The sequence below is a fragment of the Cucurbita pepo genome, chromosome 2 (assembly GCF_057944985.1).
Source record: "Cucurbita pepo subsp. pepo isolate OVF chromosome 2, ASM5794498v1, whole genome shotgun sequence".
Lineage (NCBI taxonomy): Eukaryota > Viridiplantae > Streptophyta > Magnoliopsida > Cucurbitales > Cucurbitaceae > Cucurbita > Cucurbita pepo.
The window spans coordinates 1950719-1975017 of NC_141799.1; the positions used below are offsets into that span (position 1 = coordinate 1950719).

The window sequence follows — 24299 nt, forward strand, 5'->3', positions numbered from 1 at the left end:
GAGATTCGAAATCACCTATCCTCGCATATTAAATTTTAGAAAATAAATAAAAGGCAGAAGTAATCTGTTAAAGCTTGGAATTAAAGCACCTGTTTACACATTAACTGATCTCTTCAAAACTGCTGCCATCATGGAAAATCTCATGAATAAATAAGTGGCTTAAAAAGCAAGCAACCACAATATGATAGCTTTGATCAGTTCAAGATCTCTACTCTAATGAAATCATGGATACATTAACAAACAGTGGTAACTATATATGCACCCCAGGGCAAGAAGCTCGAGATGGGTACGATACACCAACAAAGTAACGGTAATCATTACCTCGGACCTAATCTCGAACTTTCATTGAGTTTAGTTGCCCCAAGGATGAAACATATGAAAGAATCAAATTAAATATATTCTCAGTTGCATTACCTTGTCTATTCTTCTACCCAAGCAAATGTCAATGGCTGCAAAGCCTATTTAGTTGCAGCGGCTGAGGCTGCTGCTGCTTCTGCTACTAAGGCAATTGGTTGACGAGCCTGCTGGCAAGCACCTATATCGAATGGATGTAACTCGGTACCATCGAAAATCATATTCACACCAGGGAGTACTACTTCCTTGCTGTCGGTTTCATCTGATTCGCCTTTCGAATTAGGAAGGGCTTCTTCTATTGGCCTTGTGGCAGCCTCATACCCGGGCGCTAAAGCGTAGGATCTGAAAATATCATTCATATTATTAGCACATGATACCGTAAAATTATTGCCTTTGCAGCTGCCTACAATCATGGTGACAATCCCTCCTCAGTGTTTACCTAATACTTTGTTAGGACACTTTGGAGAGTGAATAAAAAAAGCAGAATATGCAAATGTCATTGAAGACATCACCACCCACCATTATCGAACCTCTATACTAAAAGATAGTTTCCTACCCCTCCCCATACATATATAATATATATAACTACTGAGTAAATTCATAATTAAAAAATGTCTCATCTAACAGCAGGTTTATATGAATGGATCAACTCGAGACAATTCCAACGTTAGTCGATCTCAGAAGTTGAAACTAGCAGTAATAAATCAAGTTTTAAAGAAATTCCAACTCACCGTTGAAACTAACAGAGTTATGAAAACAGATCTGGAAGGTCTTAAGAAGTTGGTGACTTAATGACTGTAACGACCCAGATCCACCACTAGCAAATATTGTCCTCTTTGGGCTTTCCCTTTCGGGCTTTCCTCAAGGCTTTAAAACGCGTCTGCTAGGAGAAGGTTTCCACACCCTTATAAAGGGTGATTTGTTCTCCTCCCCAACCAACGTGGGACATCACAATACCAATGTGGGACATCACAATGGTGAGGAAGGCTTGGACCATCTTATTCTGAGATGCATGTATGATAGGGTGGGAGCAGACTTTAAAGGCTTTTGGGTTTAGAGGTAGGTGTTGGAAGCACTGAATGGTTGAGGCCTTAGACACGGATTTATTTTGCAAGTATAGCCTAACTCAGGTCATGTATTGTTGGGAAGGTATGCTTGTATAGTTGTTTGGTGGTGAGGGATTTCTCACCCCTTGCCCTTCGGCTGTGCCCTCTTCTCCGTTTCTTATAATAAACATGTCAAATGGATGCAGTTATCAGAGTTCTATGAAACATTCTTATTCGTCTCCAAATTTTCTGGTTCAGAAAGATTAGCAGAGACTCTTTCTAATCAACAAGCATATGCAATCCAGGGAGCATGCTTAAAACTGTACCCATCACATTTAAAACCAAAACAAAAAAAGGAAATTCATGCAAGACAAGTAACCATGTGCACCTCGATCTAAACATTGTGTAACATAAGTAATGGGAAATGTAGACAGACCTAAGAATGGTACCATCAAAACTCAAAACTTCCGTGCAACAGCGATGCCGATTAGCAAGCTTTAGCCTCTGATGTTCGTTCGCAGCTCCTGAAATGGGAGAAGAAGGATCCACTAGTGGATTCCACCTTCCACTAGCATAGTTCAGGAGTTGTTTGGAAAGTTCTTTAGGTTGCTCCTTCTGATACAAAAGTCTTGCAGCTGGACCTGTTGCTTGGTATTCCGAACAAACATCGCGTAATCTCTTTCTCAACCCTTGCATTGCTTCATGATGTTTATGCCGTAAATCTGACTGAAGTAATTCAGATGAGACCACTCTTCTACAAATATTGTCACATAACTTGGGACTAAAAAGTGGTATTCCAAATTCAACACTCAATGGTACCCATTCATAGTTCGTGTCATCCGAAGAAAAGTTTTCCGACTCCCTTTCTTTGAAGAGCTTCAAGAGCCGAATATAACCAACTGCCCACAGTTCTATCTTCTTTGCTACAACAATTAACAAGGAGTTCACGCCGGAAATCTCTTCTTTAGATAGATCCAGATCATTACCTACTTGAGTAATTGAGCCATCAGAATTCTTTAAGGGTAAAGGAACATCAACGGTGATGGCTCTCCCGTTTTTATCAATATCATATTTACTGAGGGGCTGCACTAACACAGCCGCGTATTTGAGAAGTGCGTTTAAACAATGTAAAAGCACGCTTCCTTTTACAAAATTTCCTTCAAATTTTCCTCCCAGGCCACCGATATTGGAACCACCCCAAGACCATATTAAGGCTTTCTCACATCCAGCCAATGGTGCAGGAAGCATACGCAGGCATTGCCCTTTCATTAGTATAACTGAAAGTGGCCCACTGGCTACAGTTGAATATAAAACCAATTTCATCCAAGGTGTGATAGATGAATAAGATGGAGGACCAAAATGGATAGGGCCTGTTGGTCCTGGAAGAATTGATGATGGAGGAAGAGGAATCATAGAGACAACAACATCATAGTCACGAAGAAACAACCGATTTAATGTTGAAGGAGCAAGAGAAGCCAAGCTTTCACAGCGAAGAATATCAACTTGATATTTCTTTATTCTCTTGAGTGATTCTCCAATATCTAGCTCATCAATATGAGTTGATTTGTTATCGATTTGGAGATGAGGAACTGGGTCCGATGCTTGACTAAAGGAAGTCCTACCATTTAAACAATTAGCAGAGTTCATATCATCACCAACGCTGTTTTTAAGAGATTCGGATGAGGCAGAACCCTTAAGTAGCACTGCGGAACATTTCTGATCATCCGTAGTCAAGTATTCTAACTTTTCACCTGAAGAAGTGTCTGTTACCAAAGACGAAGATTCATTGTTGTCAGAAGCTTGTGCATCTAGTTTATCAAAGATTCCCTCCTCTCCTTTTGCATTAATGGCAACTCCACCTACCAATAAACATTCTAAAACACAACGTAGGCTAAATGCATGGTTTGCAAATTCCTGCAGTCCACCCTCAAACTTTGCTCCTTCTAAGGTAGTTAGATCTTTGCAAAGATCTGCAATGCAAGCATGGCCTAGTTTTCCAGCTTCATACAAGGTTACAGCATGGGATTTCAGTCCTGATCCAACAAATTAACAGCAACAATAAGGATTCCAAATGCATAAGCTTACATTTCCTCATAAGTAAATATAAAGCAAAATATGTTACAAAGTAGGTCATAAAGATATCATGGCGGACAATATTTATCCATATACGAGGACAACCCTAATTATGGCTGCTACGGGAAAGTGAAATAGGCGTAGAAGAAGATGGAAGGCAAGTTGTACATGTTGTTTAACTAACTTCATACACATCCAATTTTTTTACCAATATTCAACTGCATGGTTCATAATGCTGCTTAAGCAAAAAATACAGTAGTTTATGAGATATCCAGTAATTTAGGACTCCGAACTGGAAATATGAAAAAAGAAGTTAATGTCGTCCCTCCCTCAAGATAGTCCATCTTGATATAGGGAACTGAGGGATTGCAATAAATTAAAAACTGTACATTCATAAACAAAGAGAACGTAATCAATTTTAGTGACATAACCACAAGAAAATTTTGGTTCTGGAAGTTTCGGAGCCACCAATTAAGAGCGTTTCCAATTACATTAAACTATTGTGGTTCCCATTTTGGATTTGGAATCACCAAAATTACTCTCTTTCAAATCATAATAATAGACACGCTGTCCACACAAACTTAGGTCATCAAGTCATCCATACAGGTAGCCCATCCAATGCAATAAGTAAAACAAAGGCTTTATATTCCTTGGGCATTTGATACCGAAGTCTCAGTTAATGGCAAAGGGTTTGTCCTATCTCACAGATAAAGTCTCAGTTGTCCAAGCCAGCTTTTCAATTCTTTTGTAGAACATTTAGTTTTACTTCTCTTGGTTGTTGTTTCGTTTCTTTCCATAAATGTTAGTTTGATTCTAAAGATGAAGAGGGAAAAGAAACTATGTTTTGTACAAATAAAAATAAAATTAGTAATAATAATATTATTACTATTATAAAAGTTATAAATTAGTAGCAAATTATATTAAAAAAACACCACTGAAAAGCTAAAAGACAAACCTGGGGAAGCTAAAAGACAGACCTGGTGAAACAGACCCCATCATGAGATATGATGTTATATTAGCATCTACTACAAAAGCAACGCGATGAGCACAATCTGGTCCCAAACTATCTGTCCCGGAATACCCTTGCTGAGAACCATCGCCATCAGAAAGCATGTTTGATGAACCTGAAGCAGCTAGAGAACCATCTTCATCCCCAAAAACTGTTCTAGGAGAGTTAGGTATGCTTGTATCTTGAAGAACGGATGCTGGATCAATTACTTTTACTGCCCATCCCAATCTACAAGCAAAAGATGCAGCAGCCTGAAGCTGCAATAGGTCAGCCTGTAATGTCGCTGCCAGTTCAGCCACAGTTGCATTTTCACTTGAAACAACAAAAACTGCATACAATAACCTGAAAAATTGACTTTTCTTCATAAAGCCCACTCAGATAAGTAATACTAAAAAGAAACAGGCTGCAGCAGATAATTGCCTTACTCCTCAATCGGGTCTTCGTAGGATTGTTCTCGGTTGGAAACAAACCCTTCAAGTCTTGAAACTGTATCACTAAAAGCATTAGCATCTCCAATTCATCGCCTCTTACATAGGAGTGGTTCCAATAAGGCCAATGTGCCAATTTATACCTATTATTAAATGTAACTTTTTCCAGTACACAGCAACAATTTAGATTAACAAAAAGTCTACTAGCTAAGTTTAAGACTGCAAAACTGTTATTATATTGTCAAACCACGAAACTTGACACATATACAAGACGATACTGAAAAAAACATTTTATAATTTTTGTAAAGAAGCTCAAACGAACAGCAGTAGTAGCCAAAGAATTTTATGGCATGAACATATGCTTGTATGAGATAAACCAGCAGTCAGCAGATTTGACTTCCAAAATCAATATGAGATACACAGTCCATACACTAATCGAAGGTCTTTCAGGTGTCAGTCCAGAAAAATGTCTTACACGAATAACATCAAATTAAAGAAACTCATCCATCATCTAATCCAATTAAATAAACATATGTTTGAAACTTGATTGCTTACCCTTAAAACGATCATCTGGATAAACAGGAACGTCAAAGTAGATCAATCCCCTTCTGTAGAGACCTTTTACAATGTCTGGGTCGAAGAGAATAAATGAATTAGCCTCCTCCTTACAAACTTTGTCAATAGTTGCCATTTCTTCTTCTGAGAGTTTCTACATTTAAAAAAGAAGAAGCAAATATTCAAATCAAATGACGGAAAATAGAAAAGAAAATCATTTATGCATTGCCATATTTGTAATCTTTTTAAAAATTGTTTGTTGCACACTACAGTACAAATTTGAACATGGAACTAAGATTGATTTGAAATTCACCTTAAATTCTTCCAACGTGAAGTTTACAAGACAAACTCCCCACCATGGATCAACAACAAAATCAATAGGTTGACTTGGTAAAAGTTCTCTTGCAATTGACTTGTTTAGCTTCCACATAATTTTCTGGATTTCTCAAAGGAAGAAAAGGATATTAATGTACAAACAAGCTCAACGTAAACGAATGATTAAAAAAAGCTCCACATGTGATGTGAACACAATCCAATATTTGCAGGTGGAAAAATGACAATACCATTGTAAATGTACATAATAAATTAAATGAAAATTTATGGGTTTCTGCCGACAAGGGTGCATCTGTAGAGAACATGGATATAAAGGCATGGAACATCTCTAATACATACTTGGTCCTTTCCATATTAAAGAAAATTTTTACTAGTTTTGGGCAGTGGCTCCGTGAGGTCTGTAGGTATTGTGTATTTACAATATGTTTGCAAAAGGTGTGCTAGTAGCAGATGTCAAAGAGCATGAAAAAGAACACTGAAGCATTCACCAGTATATGAAAGTCCTTTGGAGCATTTCGAAAGAAAGGAATAGTGGGATGATAAAAAGATGGGTAGATAGAAAAATATATATTGTATAGACTATATTCTCCTCTGATGCTTCTCTATGGATGTCTGCAACTGAAGACTTTCAATAGCTTCTCCTTTTTATTTTACAATCAAGATATTACAGTAGATCAGAAAGGGGACTCCTGTAGTTTCTCAAGACCTCTTAAGCACATATAGTCAACAAGTATTTGAACATAATTCAATTAGAAGATTAGAAAATAGTGAACACATGTGCCTTAAACAAGTATAATGAATTTAAAAACTGGATCACAATTATATCGACCATAAATACAAAAACACATAAGCATATATCTAGTACCTTGGATCTACACTTATTCATGATATCAATAAACTCATTCCTTCCAATTCCAGTCAACCGCAGTGCATCTGCCGCACTGAAATTTGGGATGCTATCATAAGGGTTCTCTGCAAGGAAAGAAAAGCATGTGGAAACTATCAAGTCACAATAATAATCTAAAGCCATCAAAAGGATATAGGATGCTGAACAAGGGATGAAGCAGAGAATCATATTTGTTCCTTCAAAACATAACAATTCCCTTGATTTGATATTAACATTCATTTTAGCAAGTCGCAGTAACTATCAGAAATCATGACTTCCTCAACTTTCACGAAAAAACAAGTCCCTAAGGCGTGACAGAATAAATTTAGGACCACCATGTATTATAAGAAAGATAGTAATTGGAAAAAGAGATTTAGTGAAACTCCAGGAACTAAAGTTTAGCCTACATCAAATTAATGGTAGAAAGGTTCTACAAAACTATTAAAAAAAAAACCCCCTCTTAATACCTAGGTCTCCGAACTCTTAATTATCTCTAAGTTTTAAGTTTGAACGACTTTACAACCCTACAAAGTTCAGTAACTTGTAAACTCAAAAAGATGTTTGGGTCCTTTAGGGGTTCTCCACAACCACTTGGTTTAATCTATGTCATGCAAATTAATTCCATTCAATATATAAGATGTCCTGTCAATTATTGGCACGCTCCAATATTACTTGAATTCATAATGTGCACCATTCATACAATTATGTCAAAATGGGGAAGGAACATGAAAGCAAATATCTGAATTCAAAACCACCTACACTCATACCATGGTGAATTATCACATTCCTCTGAGGTTTTAGATACTAGATTACGACAGGATAAATTCTTATAAACATGGTACAGTACACTTAATTAATTCTTAACTAATAAATTTATAATAGGCTCACTCCAAGTAAATGCATTGCATAAGTTGTAAGAAAGCACTAACCATTTTTCATGACCTCAAATATCATATCGCAGTAATATCTAAAAGGTGATATTCTCATTACACGGCAAACATACTCCGCAAGGTGATAAGGAAATAGCTGCAAGAAAAATGTCCATGTTTTAAACACTAAGGGTAAAATAAAATTTAAATCAGGTGGTGACATGTGTGCATGCCAATGTAGTTTTCTTGTCTATAAATTCTGACAGAGTTCAGATACCAAAGAACCTTTTCGTACAAAAACAATCGCTTTCATGAGACCCTCAACCTTCATTAGGTCAAGAATTAGAGACTGCCAACTATTTGTGGTCAAAATACATGAAATAATATTATAAATGAATGGACCCAAAAGGGTTTTAACTCATAACTACTTGGTTGAGTAGAAGGACTATTGCCACTATATCCAACCCATCAGTTAGAGCCCCAACAAACCTAGGTTTTCGTTTTACAGCATGTATGGTTTTTTGAATAATAGGTAAATACTAGTCTTTTTACAATCCTTGTGTGGCAATACTCCAAGTTGATAGAAGTTTAAAACATGTTATCTAGTTCAAAACATTGCAACCATCTCTGAGAACAAAAATTGCCATAGTTATACCTTACAAGACAACAGTTAATAAGTAGAAATTTATACTGCAGTAGAACTTTAGCAATCATCAAAGGCGGTACTGGATCAATAAATAATATGAGAACTTTTGCTACAACACAGACCGCTAGGTTCCTTCGCAGATACCGCATCATATCATCATAATATTCACTTTCTTTGCATACTTTGCGAACAAAACTAGTGTTCCATTGGAGTCTCTTCTTTATACAGTGGTCAATAATCCTACATGAAATTAGCATGTATCAGTATTGAAGGAAGTGATCCATTTCATAAATCAGGAGAGCTTGGATTAATAATGCTCATATTTTTTAGCATTATATGCCGTCAATTGCCAGTATTTAAACTGCTGCCAACCAGACAACTTTTTAATTGGTTAAGTGACAGGGAAATCGCCACTTTATGTTCAAACACTAGAGAATACCGAATGTGCGTTCCTTAAGGAAATATATTAACAAGAAAGATTTTTTAAAATTTTTTTTAAAAGAAATAAACAATAACGAAATTTTCTTTTATAAACAGGAAAATATATCTCATTGAAGAAATAAAAAGTGAAGTGTTCTTATTTGACAAATGAAGTGGAATAAAACTAGTCTTCCCAACCCAAGCACTAGGACTCTGCCAGAAATACTCCAAACAGTAGAGATCATGAAGTATAGTTTTTTGGACCAAATAATTTATAGTACAAAGTAATGGCACAGAAAAACGAAGTTGAAGAAACAAATGGGGGATATTGACAAGCAAAAAATTCAATTTATGAAGGACCATTTATAAATTATAATAAATCAGGTGGTTATCAGAGGTTTTAGGTAACTTCACCAGCACATATTTCCTATGCCCCTGACACCAGGAAATGTATCTCTGTGTATTAAACTCTGTATATAATGGTTAATTTTTTTATCTGCACTTTATGCTTGGGAGGAGTCAATACAAGTGGTTAAATAAATTTTAAAAAAAAAAACCTACGCTGGTATCCAACTTTTACCAAATTAGTGCATAAAAGGGAATAGAATAACCGGTCATTAATTCTTAAACTGACACCTTTATACGGTGGTATGTCTTGCTCTACATTTTTGGCATCCGGTAATGTTTCCCTAAAACCACTAAAGAAGTGTTGAATCCAATTCTTTGTACACATCCGTTCAAGTAAGAGAGGATAACCCTTTGCATCTATGCATCAAAATCTCTTCTTCGTAAATCGCGAGTGGAAATAAATAGGAGATTCTTTTAAAGAAGATGATAACTTTTTGGGAGATGGTTACAATCTTGGCCTCTAGTTAGTGTTCTCTATGGAAGGGTGGCTAAATTTCTATAAGGAAGGGTGTATGCTAACAGTATATAAGTCCGTAGCTTGAGACAAAAACCAAATCCAATAGAACAGCGATAAACCAGAATCCTTGAACTAAAATTTTAAGGGGGCACTTTTTCTGATTTAGTTATAGCTAAATAACAGCTCGAAGTGTGCCCAAAGGTTGTAGTAGGAACATTTTGGCTAATGATACCTCGTTACATGAGTGTGGCATAAATCATCTGTGGTTGCTAATGCACTTAAACTTTAACCTTTCCAATAAGGTCTGAAATATCTAAATTTCATAGGATGAGTGAAATGTGAAGAAACACATGGGAGCAAATTCCTCAATTGTAAGACGATTTATGATAATTTACACCTTTTGGTTTCCTGATACAGGGATCGTCCCTACATCTATTCCATAGTGCACCACCGGAGGAGTCAAGGTAAAACATAAAGACAACCAACACATGTTTCTAACCTTCTATGCCAATCTTCTTTGGAGGACAGAGTAGCTTGCAGCCGTTTCGGGAGACTCTCCCAAGAACATTCTTCCTTGATTGCTTTCAGTAACAACTGTTCCTCGAGAGTGGCTGGAATGTGCTGCATTTTCCAAATAGCGCAATTCTACTCCCTGGAACTAAATATTGAGCTTCAAACACGTAGAACTGCAAATAATAATAACAATAATAATAAAAGTAAAAATTAACCAGAGATATGCCATCGAGGACAGCCTTGAGGATGCTGATACATTCCAAAACCATTCGATAAACAGAAGAAGTAAGTCATTTCCGTTCAGATTTCGACCAAAGAGAAACAAAGTTAATGTTATGAACATCAAAAGATCAGTCAGCTGTAAAAAGCTTAGCGTGTAGCAGCTCCTAGATTGAATATAAATCAAACGATATGAAACAGAGATGAATGATTCCAACCTTTGGTCGACGATTGGCGTATCTTCCCTAAGATGCCGATCAAGCAAGCGGTTGAGTAGATTGCCAATGCCAGTAATGAGCATGCTCTGTAAGATCGGATTGAGCTTGAGACACTGAAAAGATTATGGATCTTCGTTTTGCAGTAGGTAAATGAGGTGGGAGTTTGAAATTGGGATTGAGATTGAGAATCGAAGAGTTTGATTCCGATGGCGCTTCACAGCTTGCGCCAATGGCCCGAAGATCGTTTATCCTTCGGATTGCTCGTTCGGATTTGGATTGTTTATGACCCGAAATATGTTCGACATGTTCTATTCTTTCCAAATGGATCGTCTCATCATGGATGGCCATGCAAACATCACGCCCAAACTCATTAAATTATTTGTTTAACGCCAAATTTTATTTTATATTTAATAAACTAATTAATTTAAATTTTAAAATTTAAAAATTTTAATACAAATATTGAAGTTTTTATTAAAAAAAATTAATTTTAGGTTCTTAATTTAAAAAAAAAAAAAAAAGACTTTTAAATTTTTAAAAATTATTAATAATTCAATTTATTAATAAAGTATTTGTGAGATAAGGAGCGAGAGAAAATATTTTTATTAATTAAATATTATCAAGAAAAAAATTAAAACAAGATGAGTGCGCGCGCACGCTACCATATTGGCTGCTGCAATTCGCGGGAACGGAAGTCGAGGGAGAGGGGCTGCCGGCGGCGCCTCAATCCACTTTAGGGTTTGCAATCCGCCGGCGGCGGTACGTTCGATATTTTTGTTTGCTGATCGTATATTCTTGATCGAACTCTACATTTTCATTGGTTGAAGTGAAGATCAATTGGTTAGGGTTTTAATTTTGTTTCCACTGCGATATCGGCCATTAATTTGGCATGTAATGGTATTATCCAATTCATTGGCTACCATTTTGCCAATTTACGCATGTTTAATCCCTCTTCAGTCACTCTTCTCTGTCTCGGTATACGCTTCTTTAACAAAATCATCGAGCTAATATAGAGACCACAGATATTAATGGAGTTCTTATTTCATATGACTTTCATTTATATCTATTGATTTATCTACTGAATGTAGGGCTAATCGTGGATGAAGTTGAAATATTGGTTTAGTGGCGCTTCATTTCGAGGTATGATTTCGTTTTGCCTCTTGATGTTGGATTGTGGGTGCCTTTTTTCTGTCATTGATTTTGTAGTTAAATTTTTTTTGTTAGTAATGCCATTTTCCTGTCGAAATGGGTCTGCGAAGTTATGGAGGTTGCTGGTATCGACATCTCCTCCTGTTGTACTCCTCTGTCTTCATCCGTGGATTAACATCAAACCTGGTCAGGTATGCTTTATTTGGTTATCACTTCAAAGAGTTATCACTAATAGAATCAAGTTTTTTGCACGTGATCACCAAAATACAGCATGATTTGTTGGCCGTCTATGCTGCTTCATGAGCTATTACTGCATATTAAGGCCTATGCCTTCTAATTTTGTTTCATACACGAACTACTGTGAAATTCTTCCTTTAGCAACTATAACTATTAATTCACATTTATTTAATTTCACTTGTCTAACCTTTCATATATTCTTATCTAATTCAAACAAGTAGGAGTTCCTGTAGATCGCTTTCTATCAGTAATGCTTGTTCTGTATTTTTTTTTATGGGGTTTGGTCGTTCACTACAGAAGACTTGATCTCGCCTGTTATGTCTTAGAAATAGACGTATAACTAATTTTTATCTTTTTAATTGTTTTGACCTATGCTATAATATACAATTTTATTGAGTTTTAGTGGTTAAAGAATTATAGAGGTCCCTCGAATCCTGAGTTGGCGGGCAGTTTTCTAGTGGCTTCTTCTTGATTTCATGAATGGAAGGGACAAAGCGAAGGTTGAGAGTGAAGTTTCAAAGGTTATTCAGTAGTACCAGGCTGTTCTTTTGCAGAAATAGGGGAGAAAGATGAGAAGAAAGCGGAAAAGAAGACTGAGTTCATTGAGAAAGCTCAAAGATTGGGCCTGACAATTTTTGGTCCACAATGTAAGAAGCTAGAAACACGCGAAGATTCGAGAGGCGAACTGAGCAGAAACCATTGTCGTTACTTGCAGAGATTTTCATGACGATTGGGGAGGGATTTTCGAGATCTTACAAAGACAAACCTAAAACTCTTTCTTCATCAATTCGATCCAGCCGGATATAGCTTTCTGAGGTGTCTTTTTGCTGATTGTGCTTGTCTCCTTGCGACCAGTAAAGGATGGGTGACTTTTGGGCCTCTAACTTGAAAGATGGAAGTTTGGAACTCTTAGACTCATGGTAGAATAAACGTTGTGCCTTCGTATGGGGATTGGGTGAAGGTGAGCCTCTTCATTTATGGAGTCTGGCAACTTTTAAGGCCATTGGCAATACTCTGGGGATTTGTGGACTATTCAAATATTAATTCTTGCCTCATTGATTGCTTAGATGTGGCTCTAAGAGAGAAACGAAAATTATTGTGTTTTTGTCCTTGCAGAAATCCAGTTAGTCCATGGCAACCATTTTTTTCATGCTCAATGGAAAGTTGTTGATCAAAGAAGTTATTTTGGTGCTCACGGAGGCTTCTCGCTGGAAGCTGCTGAATTTTTTTGTAAAGGGAATGGTGTTCTAGCCCAAATCCAGTGGATCCACTTGGAGGGTTCAAGATGGTCAAAATTATCCCATGGTTAAAATTCGGTACCCTAACCTCTTGGGAAGTCCACGACCTGGCGCAAGAGTGAACTTTCGAAGTTTTCAAGAGTCACACGTCCGCGTTGAAGTTGAAAACCTCTTTTCACTCTCATTGGAGACTCCTTCGGCCGGTTAGTGCACCTTTGTTGTCAGAGAGAGTTCATTAGAGGCTTCGCAGTGGACCGTAGGGAGGAGGAAATCTTCCACTTACAATATGCTGATGATACCATCATTTTTTGCCCTGAGGGGGGTTTTCTTGCTAATTGGTGGTTATTGGTTAAAAGTTTCCGTTTTGTCTTGGGTCTCTCCTTCAATGTGACCAAAACTTCTTTAATAGGCATCACAATTTAAGAGGATATCTTGATGTTAAATGCAAATGAGCTGGGATGAAGAGTGGAAAAGTTCCCTTTTTCCTATTTGGGTATACGTTTGGGAGGTAATTTTCAGAACAAAACTTTTTGGGACCCGATGTTCGGCAAGGTCAGGAATAAGGTTGATAAATGGAGAATTGTACTCTTTCGAAGGGTGGTGGGTTGACTCTTGCAAAATCGGTGACAAATAGTCTTCCTCTGTACTATTTCTCCATCCTCAAAGCTCAAAAGAGAATCATAAATGAAATTGAGAATATGGCTAGGAATTTCTTCTCAAGTGGCATTAGTTCGAAGTGTTCTTGTAGGAACTTAGTAAATTGGGGAAAAGCTTCTCTCCCTCTTCAATATGGAGGCTTTTCAACAAAACAACAATGCCCTTCTTCAAATAGCTGTGGAGGTTTAATCGAGAAAACTTTGCTTTATGGAAGAGGGTGGTTTCTAGTATCATGGTGAAGACCCTCACAATTGATCTACCCTCCCCCGAAAGGAGTTGCAAAAGGAGGCCATGGTTTGAAATTACAAACAACAGTAGGTGTTCTTTTTTTCAGTTTTGTGGACTTCAAGGCTCGTCTAGGGGAAAAAATCAGGTTTTGGAAGAACAAGTGGATTGGGGAAAACACTTTGAAGGTTGTAAGAGGCTTCCATTGTCGATTGCAAGAAAGAAGATTCAAGGGACTGAGATTTGGTCTTGAGCAGCGGGTTTTTTGGTAGAGAACTTGATAGTTGGTTGGGGTTAGTCCAGAAGCTTTATGTTGTCTGCTGGGGGATGGTGATGACAAGGGGCCCTTTCACTCGAGAAGGAAGTCTAGAATTCCAAATAAAGTCATGGTGTTCTTATGGTCTTTAGCTCAGAGGAATTTAAACACAGAATCTCCTCCGAAGGACATGTAAACAGTGAAGTGTCCATTAACCACATCTTTCTACATTGTCCTTTTGCTACCAAAGCTTGGTCTTCCCTTCTTGACATCCTTGGCCTTTCGGTTTGTATGCCCAAGCACGTTGGCATTTGGTCAGTAGAAGTCCTTGGGGGTTGGAGCTTATCTAAACGGGCTGAAGTCCGTTGGAATTGCGCAGCTAGAGTGCGCCTAACATCTTTGGTTGGAAAGGACTCATCCTATGTTCGAAGATAAGTCTTCTTCTTTTGAGTCTTTTTGTAGAAGTGTACAGTACAACTCACTTCGTCTTGATGGTATGTTTTTTCGGAAGAAATTCATTTTTAATTATAGCCTTTCCATGATTATTTACAACTGGAAATCTCCTCTTTAGTTTTCTGTGGGTAGGGAAACCCTCTTCCTCTAGCCCTCTTAGGTTGTTTATCCCATTTTTTGTGTTCAGATACCCAAGTTTTCAACCGTTATTATCTTTTCTAAAGTTGAATGTTCAAATTTTCAAAAGACTCAATGGTCGTTTGACGATAGATAGATGTAAAGTAAATTACATCCACGATAAATGATTCGAATATAGATAGGTGGAAAATAGTATGGAATTTACTCGTTTTGGGTTATTTCATCCTTTTTCTCCATGTTTTTTCTAAATTTCTTGTGTGTGTCAATTATTGCTTTTAATTTTTTCTATATATTATTTGTTTTGGGGATTAAAATCTGAGCCAAAAACTTACTGATGTCTAATTGTTGCCATACTCTAGATTGGCTACTAGTAATTACATATAATTCCATGAGAATTATAGGAATTATTTGACAATTTATCCTCTGCATGTGTCTAGCACGTGTAAAATTATTTTTATTCTTATGGTATCCCATAGATTTCACCATGCATTTAAGGATTTATGAGCATTTTTCATTGTGACAGTCATTTTTCGTAAACTTATTTTAATTATATTTTTATTTAGAAAAGAAAAGGCAATTCTGTTGTCATAAATGTCTATCTACGATAAAAGGGAAAAGGGAAAACCAGGCCACAACCCATCCATAATCCAGCAAAGCTAAAAACTGGTCCTTGATCAGAACCCTCCCCAAAAAAGCGATTTAGAAAGCAGAAGCGATGCTTTTTTAGAGCTTTTTAAGAGAATAAATCTGATTATATAAAAACAACAAAAGGTGAAAAGCCTACACACCATTCCCTTAGTATACCATTTCAAAAAACGACTGTATTTTTCACTCACTTTCCTTTGCTCATTTCATCCATAATGATTAGACAATAATTCAAAAAACAAATCTCAATTTCATTTCAGTTTATTTTATTTTTCTCTCTGCCATTCCACTAGCTAAGAAAAAGCCTCCATAGGAACTTCTTTTCAGCTAATGCTTGGATCTGTCTCAAAAAAAATTGAGAAATGAAAGCTGAGAAAGACAGAAGCAGTATCATTTTGGTTTCACCATAAAAATTCCGCCATTTGCTCTGTTTTTTGTTATCTTCTTCATTTGCAGTGATGATGATGAGATTTGATCGCTCAGAATCCTTGGATTCTTTCAGTTCCATCTTCACTCCTAAAGGTAAATAATGCTCATAACCAAATACCCAGCAAGGAAATTATGTATTTTTTTTTTTTTTTTTTTTTGGATTCTAAAAGATCTCTGTTTTTCTTTCAGAGCAACCGAGCTCCACCACCATAGGCGGCTACAGCAAGGAGTTTCAGGCAATGTTAGACAGTTTGGAGGAAGAAGACAACAGTGAAGACGGCGGTGGAAGCAGTGGTTCGGCACCGGAGAGAAAACGCCGGCTGAAGCCGGACCAAGTGAAGGCCTTGGAGAGACATTTTGAAGTGGAAAACAAGCTCGAACCAGAGAGAAAAATGAAGATAGCTACTGAATTAGAGCTCGAGCCAAGGCAAGTAACAATTTGGTTTCAAAATCGCAGAGCCCGTTGGAAAACAAAGCAATTAGAGAGAGATTATGGAGTTCTTAAAGCCAATTACGATGCTCTTAAGCTGGATTATGATGTTCTTGAGAAAGAAAATGCTTCTCTTGCTTCAAAGGTAGTGAAAATAAACTCCATTTTCAATTTGGAAAACTGGGTTTTGGCCTTTTTGATGCTCTAATTCTGATGTTGAAATGGAAATGGAAATTCGTTGGCAGGTAAGAGAGTTGAGGGAAAAAGTAAGCAGAGAAGGAACAAAGATGAAAATTCAAAGGGAATTGAAGGATGAGAAGAACTCATTTGTTTCCACTAATAACAACTCTTCTCTGAATTCGATGTTGAATTCCTTTGAACTTTCCAGGAAAGTTTATGAGAATCAGACTCAGTTTACGAAGGCCATGAATGAGGATCAAAGCTTGTTTAATACAGAGGAGCCTTGCAATTTCTGCTCTGTTGATCAAGCTCCCTCCCTCCACTGGTAAACCCATGTGTTCTTCCATCTTCTTCAACTATTATCCTTCATCTGTCTTATTTTTCTGTCTTGTTTAGACAAGATTTAAAGAGTAATTTCATGTTGGGATGAAAGTATAATGCCGATTAAAAGTGGAGAAGATTATTATTAATACGACCATATGGAGAGAGATACTCTTAACGTTGATCAAATTAAAGGCCTTTAATGTTCAGATGTGCTATGCTCGTATTAATTTGGTTTAAAAGTATAATTCCTTTTAAGGCTTTTGGGGGGAAAGTATTTGCACCCCAAAGGTTGAAGGGACGAGTATGACGTGTTTACAATCGAAAGACTTTGAGCTAAAAGGAGGGAGAGTGACAGGCGACAAAGCTCACACAAAGTCAGGCTTGTGAAAAGAATGGGACAAACTTTAGGGTTGTGAGTGAGTTGTAGAGCAAAATAAAGGTGGAAAAAAGGAAAAGGAAGAGAGAAAGAAAGAAAGAAATAAAGGGGATTTTGAAAGCAAATGGGAAATGAAGATGAAAACTTCAATTTCCTTTTTGTGGAAATGTAAATGGAATTCATTCATGTTTGTTTTATTTCATTCATGCACTATAGAAAGCAAACTGGGTCGGTGGGACGACCCGTTGAATTCACATCAGAATTGGCAACATAAACACAAACGAAATCGTTGAATTGTGTACTTCACATTTTAACCCTTGATGTTTTCTATAACCTCATTTTTAGTTTATACGGTTGTTAACATCTCTCTCAGACTTTCACGATACGTGAAATTGACCAAAATATCCTCGCATTACAGTTATCACCGCCGACAACCCTCAACCATTACTAGCAGCCATACTTGCCAACTTTGGCCCCTACTCTCGTCAACAATCTTCAAAACTCACGTACACTTCGCTGCTAACCAACCATGTTATGGCATTTCAAAATACAATTTTGAATTTATTAGTCCATGATATTTAATAGTTGTCTTTATAGTAATTTGATATTAGTATTGTTAGTAAAAGCGATTTCTCCCTACCTGATAGTTATATGTAGTAAGTCGTTGTTACTGTCTTTTGCTTACATTCCCATATAACACCAATTTCAATTCTCAAATCTTGCTTCCCAAACTCTTTGTTTCCGTTTTCTAAAACTTTCTTCTTGAATTGCGGTCAGAGGCTCGAGCATACGTCGTTTGGTCGTAGGCGACGCAAGAACAAATAGACTTAACTCACCTGTTGCTGAGTAGTGAGTGCCGCACAATCGCAAGTTCGATTATGACAAGTGGAGTGCAGAGTAAATCACAAATTTATGTGAAAAAATGTATTTTAATCCGAAACTATTTTTTATTGGAAAACCCTACAAAAATGTATTTTTGAAAAACATAAATTAAATGGTAATCCAATAAAACCTTATTTTAGACGATAAAAAATGTTGTTTTAATAATAATAAGTAAATAATTTATATAAAAAAAAAAATTTATGGAGGTACAAAATCTCCTCAGCACCGGGAAATTGTCATCCACTCCCTTCATACCAAATTCGAAACTACCAACCCGACCCGGCTCATAAGATTGGGCCTGGGCCTGGGCCCAATCTTAACTCGCCTCGTATTTGGTCTGAACTCCGCCTTCGCTCATCGAAGAAGAGGGCAGAGAGAACGATCTGGTAAGCCGAAGAAATTTCAGGTTCTTCGTCTTCGAATTCGAGAGTGAGGCGGAGGAGAGGAAAAATGGCGTTGGGACTGATTTTGGGACTAGCAAGATCAATGAGGAGGAAGCGCACATCATCTTTGGACATTCTTTCGTCAAAACGAGCTCCACGAGATTACTACAAGGGAAAAAATTGCAAACCTACTGGTTTTCATACGCGCAAAGGTGTGGATAGACTTCCTCTTGCACTTGTATTGATTTTCTTATAGTTTTAGGTTTTATGCTTATATCTTTGTGAAAACGTTCGATGATTTAAGTATGATGTTTAGTTGATTTCACTGTAAAAAAGTTATTTATCTTTTGGTGCTACACTAATTCAGCATGAGGAGTTTGAGTTAGTGCCGTTAAGATCCAGTTCTATACTAAATTAGCGACCGTGTTAGGAAGATAACAAGTGCTTCTAGAGATGTGATGTGATTGTTAGGTTGCTTCCAATTTATTTTTAATTGAACAATATGTGGGGTAGAGATTCCAACCTCTTACCTCTTGGTCTATATGCCGATTGCTGCTAACTCATTTTAGCAGCAAGTGAGTTCTAATTCTAGATTTTAGTGTATGAATGGTTATGGAAACTTCTACTAACTTCTACTGACTTCGGTCGAGAATAAGAAAAGAAATGAGATATCAGATTTGAAGTCTGTTTATAGGTTTCAAATTTGTACTTAAAACCTAAAAATTTCTTTCAGGTGGATACGTTGTGGTGCCAGAGAAACTGCCTAACTATGTCGTCCCTGATTTGACTGATTTCAAGGTACTTTTTCCTCCTCGTTGTTTAATGTAAAATTTAGAAATGGTTATCTCTCCCTTCCCAACTCCATCTCTTTACCCCTAGTTTCATAACCTTTGTTTTTGTTTGTTTTTTGAAAATTATACTCGCATTTTCAACAAATTTTTGACGTAATTTTCATCTTTGCTAAAGAAACATTCAAATTCTTAACCGAATTCAAAAAACAAAACAAGTTTTTAAAAACTAATTTTTTTTAGATTTTTAGAACTTGTTTTTGTTTTTAGAATGCGACTAAGAGTTCCTAATGATGCTTGTGGAGAAAGCAGATATAAGGAACTTCTGTCTGCTGAATAAACTTTTTTGGGATTGTGATAGAGCAATAATAGCTTGCATCTTGATACGTTTGAAGCTTTGATCCTCCATTTAGTGATTCTGTATAGTAAAACTTGCATCAATTTTAAAACAGTCAAGATGAACGACAATATCAATTTTCATGCTGAATTCTGGTCTGTCAACTACCATTATCATATTTAGATGTATATATTCGTTGGAAAGGTCAAAGTTCAAAATTATGTCATTGATTGATGATAGTTCTTGAACTATTAGTAAAAAACCAAATCCCACTCTTGATCCAATTCATCGGTATGTGTTTGTCAGTCACCTGCATAGTTTGATGTTCTCTTTCGCTGTATGGATTTCCGGGGTCGGGGGAGGCTTGGCTTGACTTGGAACTCGTACTTGCATGAATTATTTTCCCGAAATTTCTTTGCACTTCACCATGTAGGATCCTTTGGTTGAATGCATTGCTTGGAGCTTTCTTTAGTTACACTGTTCCATGCTATTGATGATTTGAAACTCAAGTTACCTTTTGTTGTGGATCAACGTGTACCTCAAACTTTCATTCACTTGTTTATTCTATCTCCTTTGTTCTTTTAATATAGGAACTTAAATTTCTTGTTTCGTGTTTAAAGAAAACACCATAAACTAAAACTTTCTTTTGTGTCGAAGTTGACTTCCTAAGTGGATAAGACACTAATTACCGTTTTTAAAATCGATGGTTTAATCTCCATCCCTTCAATTGTTGGAAGTCAATGTAATGTTGAGTGACTTGTTCTTTGTTTGCAGCTCAAGCCATATGTATCTCAATGTCACATAGAAGCTAAGACTAGTGAAGCCGGTGAATCAACTAAATCATAAGCTAAGAGTTACGTGGTCTTTTCAGTCACGTCATGTTTATCGTAGACGATTAGGTCCAAATTGAGGCGATAAAACTTAAAGGTTTCGTTCACTCGAGATTGAGGGAAATGATGTATAAAGCCCTGGCTCGAGAAGAAAGCAGGCTTCTCCTGCTTCAAATTCTTGTTTCGGTTGGCTTTTTCTTCTAAGATATTCTTGAAATGTCAAGAGAAGACAACATTGTTGATCTTGACGGATGCAACTGCATACATTTTCAGGTATGTATTGACTTTTGGTACAACTTTTTTAGTGTTTTCTAAACCGTTTTTATTTTAAAAAATGCTTTTAAAAACTGTTTTCTAAACCGTCTAATTATTACTCGATTATTCCATAAAACAATGTCGTGGAGTGGGAGGTCTGAACATCTAGCTACTTTGTTCACGGTATCTTCCTTGACTAGTTAAATTCTTTTCGAGTTAGCTCGTTTCGAGTTTAAATCACATATATATGACTGAGATGATTTCTACGTCGGTATTTTGATTTCTTGCTTGTAAATGTAGAATATATTGATGTCTAACTATTATTATCAAACATGAATTATAAAAAAAGGTACTAAAAATAGCAAGAAAAATCAATTTATTCAAACTTCTAGATAGAATCTGCCCATTAGTCACAACTACCATGGAGAAATATAAAATGCCAATTTACTTTCTAAGAATTTCTCTCAAAGTATCGTAGTCAAATATAAATATATTTGAAAGGTCCTATTTTGTTGGGTAATTCTTAATTTATTCCCAATCTTACTTTAGGATTATTAATAATTTTTAAATTAGTTAATTCTAGAAATTCATTAGATTTTATAAATTTACCCTATTTAAAATTTTGAAATTTTCTAGTAAATTTTATATTGAAATATGTGTAATATTTAACCATAATTTTTCTCTGTTTTTGTTAAATTGAAAATGCAAACGTGAAACATATTATTTTTTTCACTGTACAAAAAAAAAAATTATAGAGAGAGTTTTAATTTTTACCATTTTTTTTCTCGTACATCCAACCGTGTAAAACCATGTTTTAGTGGTTACCGTGGGTTCTGGTACGTGGTTTTGCATAGAAATAGAAGCACTCCGTGTTGAGGAGTCATGAACGAGACATGTCGAGGTTTAGCACGATTAGGGATCCGAAAAGAATGGCTACCACAAAATGCATAAAATCTTACCTACCTTAATTTTAATTACTAAGGACAAATGAATTCACCACGATCATCGGAGGAAAGAAAAAAGACAAAACGGCGTCGTTTCACGTTTTATTGAAGGGAAACAAGAAACCCTCTTTTCCAAAACCAACATGTTGTGTTTTAGTTTGACTTGACTTTTATTGCTTCAAATTGTGACTAAGTATCTTAAAATCTCTTTCTTCTTTGTGTCATCTTTCCACGTCGGTAGTCTCACAACCACCACGACAAGCAAACGTGGACATTGATTTTTAGCATTTTAAAAACATTCCCATTTTCATTATTATTAAATTCATTTAATTCATTTATTTTCCCCAAAATCAAATCAAATAAATTATCAATATGAAAACAATTCATTTTGATGTATTGAGATTATTTATCTTGAAGTTATTTAAAATTTTTAAAATTATGATCTAATTGAAATAAACATAATATTTTTATTTTAATAAATCCAATTATAAATTGTTCAAATTATAAAAAGAAAAAGTTGAATTAAAAAAAGAAAAAGAAAAAGTTAAAAATAAAATAAATTAAATAATACGGAAAGGATACATTATTCATTTTTGTTACCAAAATTCTCCACCACTTGGGTTTGGACTATTCTAATTCTACTTTAAGTATTATATTTTTTTTTTACAATTTTCAAATTATAGAAAAAATAATACAATTACCTTAACGAAAAAAAAAAACGAGATCAATACGTTTTTCACAACTAATTGGTTAAGTGTGATGTTCAAATACAACTCGAGTATAGTAATGAATCGATACCACATCCAAAAACTTAAAAGGATTGAAATTACCAAAATACCCATGTCGGTATGATGGAGTTGACTTCATTGTTAGAAACAACGAGTAAGTAACACGATCATAGGACTCATGTCGGTATGTTGGATAACAGCCAGTAAATAACACGATCATATCATAACAGATGTAACGGTAGACAACTTAGTTGAATTGTAGGAGAGGTAGAGAAATGTCAGGCATGAGAATTTTAAAAAGTAATTAAATAAATAAATAAATTAATTAGTTGAAAAATCGAAATTCTTTTGCAACAAAAGATTTGAAAATTGAGTTTGAATTCAAAATAATGTCAGTGGTTTCGTGAGCCAATGAAATGGCGCCATCTGTCCACCGTCATGCCGCTCTGTTTCTTAGAAATTCCAAAGAAGTCTCGTATGAACGCTCATGAAATAAAGCTTCACTTGCCCTTTTCACCAATACCGCCTTCTTTATATTTCAAATCCATTTCCTAAACCTCCATCTGCCTCCTCCAATGGCGAACCTCCACAAATCCAAGTCCGATTACGACGATCTCCGCCGCCATCGCCGCTGCTGTTGCTGCAAACGGCATCCCAAGCACCGCCAATCTCCCGGCGTTTGCTCCCTCTGTTTGACAGAAAAGCTCTCGCAAATCCTCTCCGCGACTACTTCATCGCGTAAAATCTCCGATTCTCTTTCTTCTTCTTCCTCCGATTCCTCTTCTTATTACTCCTCTGTTTCCTCTTGTTCTTCCTGTTCTTCGCCGAATCGGCCTTACGATAAGGCTACGGCGTCTTCGATCTATAAGAAGAGTAGATCGATGGCGTTTGCGTCGCGATTTAGACGAGGAACAGATAGCGATAGTGGAAAGAAGAGTCACCTAGGGTTTTGGTCGAGGTTTCTGAATCGGCCGAGACGGAAGAGAATGGAATTGGAGGAGGCTTTGATGCACTCCAGAACAAGCGCCGTGGTGCAGGGGAACGTGCATGGCTGATGAACAGAATCGCCTCTCGCAACGCGAATCGTGATTTCTTCATCAGTTTTTTCTTTCTGTTCCGAAACAATTGAATCGTTAGGGTTTGAGAAGATTTTGTTTGATTAAACATGTAAATAATCCATACGAATTAGCGAAGAAATTGGCTTCGATTCCACGATGTCTTAGGCTTTAAGATTCCCCTTCTTCAATCATTTTTGTTTTTTTTAAATTTTAAAATCTTGTTTATTATTATTCGTTCCCTTTTTCTACTTTCTTCAAATAAATACTTTAATTTTTCAAAACGTCCCATTTAAATTTTAAGAGGAAAAAGAAAATCATCTACCCATCAAGCTATTCTATGAGATCTACAAGTATGAACACAGTTAAATGCTAAAATTTTAATAATTATATTGAATAATTATTCAATTCATAAAATGAATATATGAATTATTATGTTGATAAACATTTGATTTATTATTATGAAAAATTACAATACATACTCGTAATCTACTCATTAATTAAATGTATAATTATGTTAAGATCATAAATAATAGTTCCATTAGACATAAAAAAAAAAAAAAAATTTAATTTCTTTATATTTGATTCAAAACTTTCATTTAAAAATAGTGAAATTTCTATTTATTTATATGTAACTTTAAATATATTATAATATCGTATTTATTTCTATGGGATGAAAGTCCCGCATTTAATTTAGGGAATGATCGAAAATTTATAATAAATTAATATTATTTCCATTAGTGTGAGACCTTTTGGGAAGGCCAAAGTAAGACCATGATAGCTTATGTTCAAAATAGATAATATCATACCATTATGGGGAGTCGTGTTCATCTAATATGATATTAGAGCCCTCCACTAAACTTAGTAATGTAAATAAAATCCTCAAAGTCGAACAAAAGTATTGTGAGCCTCAAATGCATAGTAAAAAA

General features: G+C 35.9%; 4 protein-coding genes and 1 non-coding gene across 9 annotated transcripts; 4 read left to right on the plus strand and 1 right to left on the minus strand.

Annotated features, from left to right (window-relative positions):
• Positions 1–79: 79 nt before the first annotated feature.
• LOC111788093 (uncharacterized) lies at positions 80–10738 on the minus strand. Its single transcript, XM_023668270.2, has 11 exons — positions 10435–10738; positions 9984–10142; positions 8322–8439; positions 7614–7710; positions 6664–6770; positions 5779–5901; positions 5466–5619; positions 4908–4968; positions 4451–4824; positions 1837–3433; positions 80–696 (listed from the first exon to the last, which is right to left on the minus strand). Exons 2-11 carry the CDS (start codon positions 10109–10111, stop codon positions 459–461), a joined length of 2997 nt encoding a protein of 998 aa, XP_023524038.1. The 5' UTR covers positions 10112–10142; positions 10435–10738; the 3' UTR covers positions 80–458.
• Positions 10739–11055: 317 nt separating this feature from the next.
• LOC111788275 (uncharacterized) lies at positions 11056–13628 on the plus strand. 5 transcript variants are annotated; one of them, XR_015419867.1, is made up of 4 exons: positions 11056–11190; positions 11520–11571; positions 11656–12778; positions 12934–13628. It is a non-coding gene; the product is annotated as an uncharacterized LOC111788275 (transcript). The 5 variants fall into 5 exon arrangements; XR_015419866.1 differs by having other exon boundaries at positions 11656–11771; positions 12221–13628; XR_015419865.1 differs by having other exon boundaries at positions 11656–11771; positions 12230–13628.
• Positions 13629–13951: 323 nt separating this feature from the next.
• LOC147793365 (homeobox-leucine zipper protein ATHB-5-like) lies at positions 13952–16998 on the plus strand. Its single transcript, XM_087121308.1, has 3 exons — positions 13952–15951; positions 16048–16433; positions 16534–16998. The coding sequence occupies exons 1-3, from the start codon at positions 15888–15890 to the stop codon at positions 16795–16797; spliced, it is 714 nt and encodes a 237-aa protein (XP_086977434.1). The 5' UTR covers positions 13952–15887; the 3' UTR covers positions 16798–16998.
• Positions 16999–18393: 1395 nt separating this feature from the next.
• LOC111788337 (uncharacterized) lies at positions 18394–20684 on the plus strand. Its single transcript, XM_023668667.2, has 3 exons — positions 18394–18645; positions 19167–19231; positions 20333–20684. The coding sequence occupies exons 1-3, from the start codon at positions 18501–18503 to the stop codon at positions 20402–20404; spliced, it is 282 nt and encodes a 93-aa protein (XP_023524435.1). The 5' UTR covers positions 18394–18500; the 3' UTR covers positions 20405–20684.
• Positions 20685–22890: 2206 nt separating this feature from the next.
• On the plus strand, positions 22891–23575 carry LOC111788316 (uncharacterized). The gene has a single exon (XM_023668644.2). The coding sequence runs from the start codon at positions 22891–22893 to the stop codon at positions 23368–23370; it is 480 nt and encodes a 159-aa protein (XP_023524412.1). The 3' UTR covers positions 23371–23575.
• Positions 23576–24299: the final 724 nt, after the last annotated feature.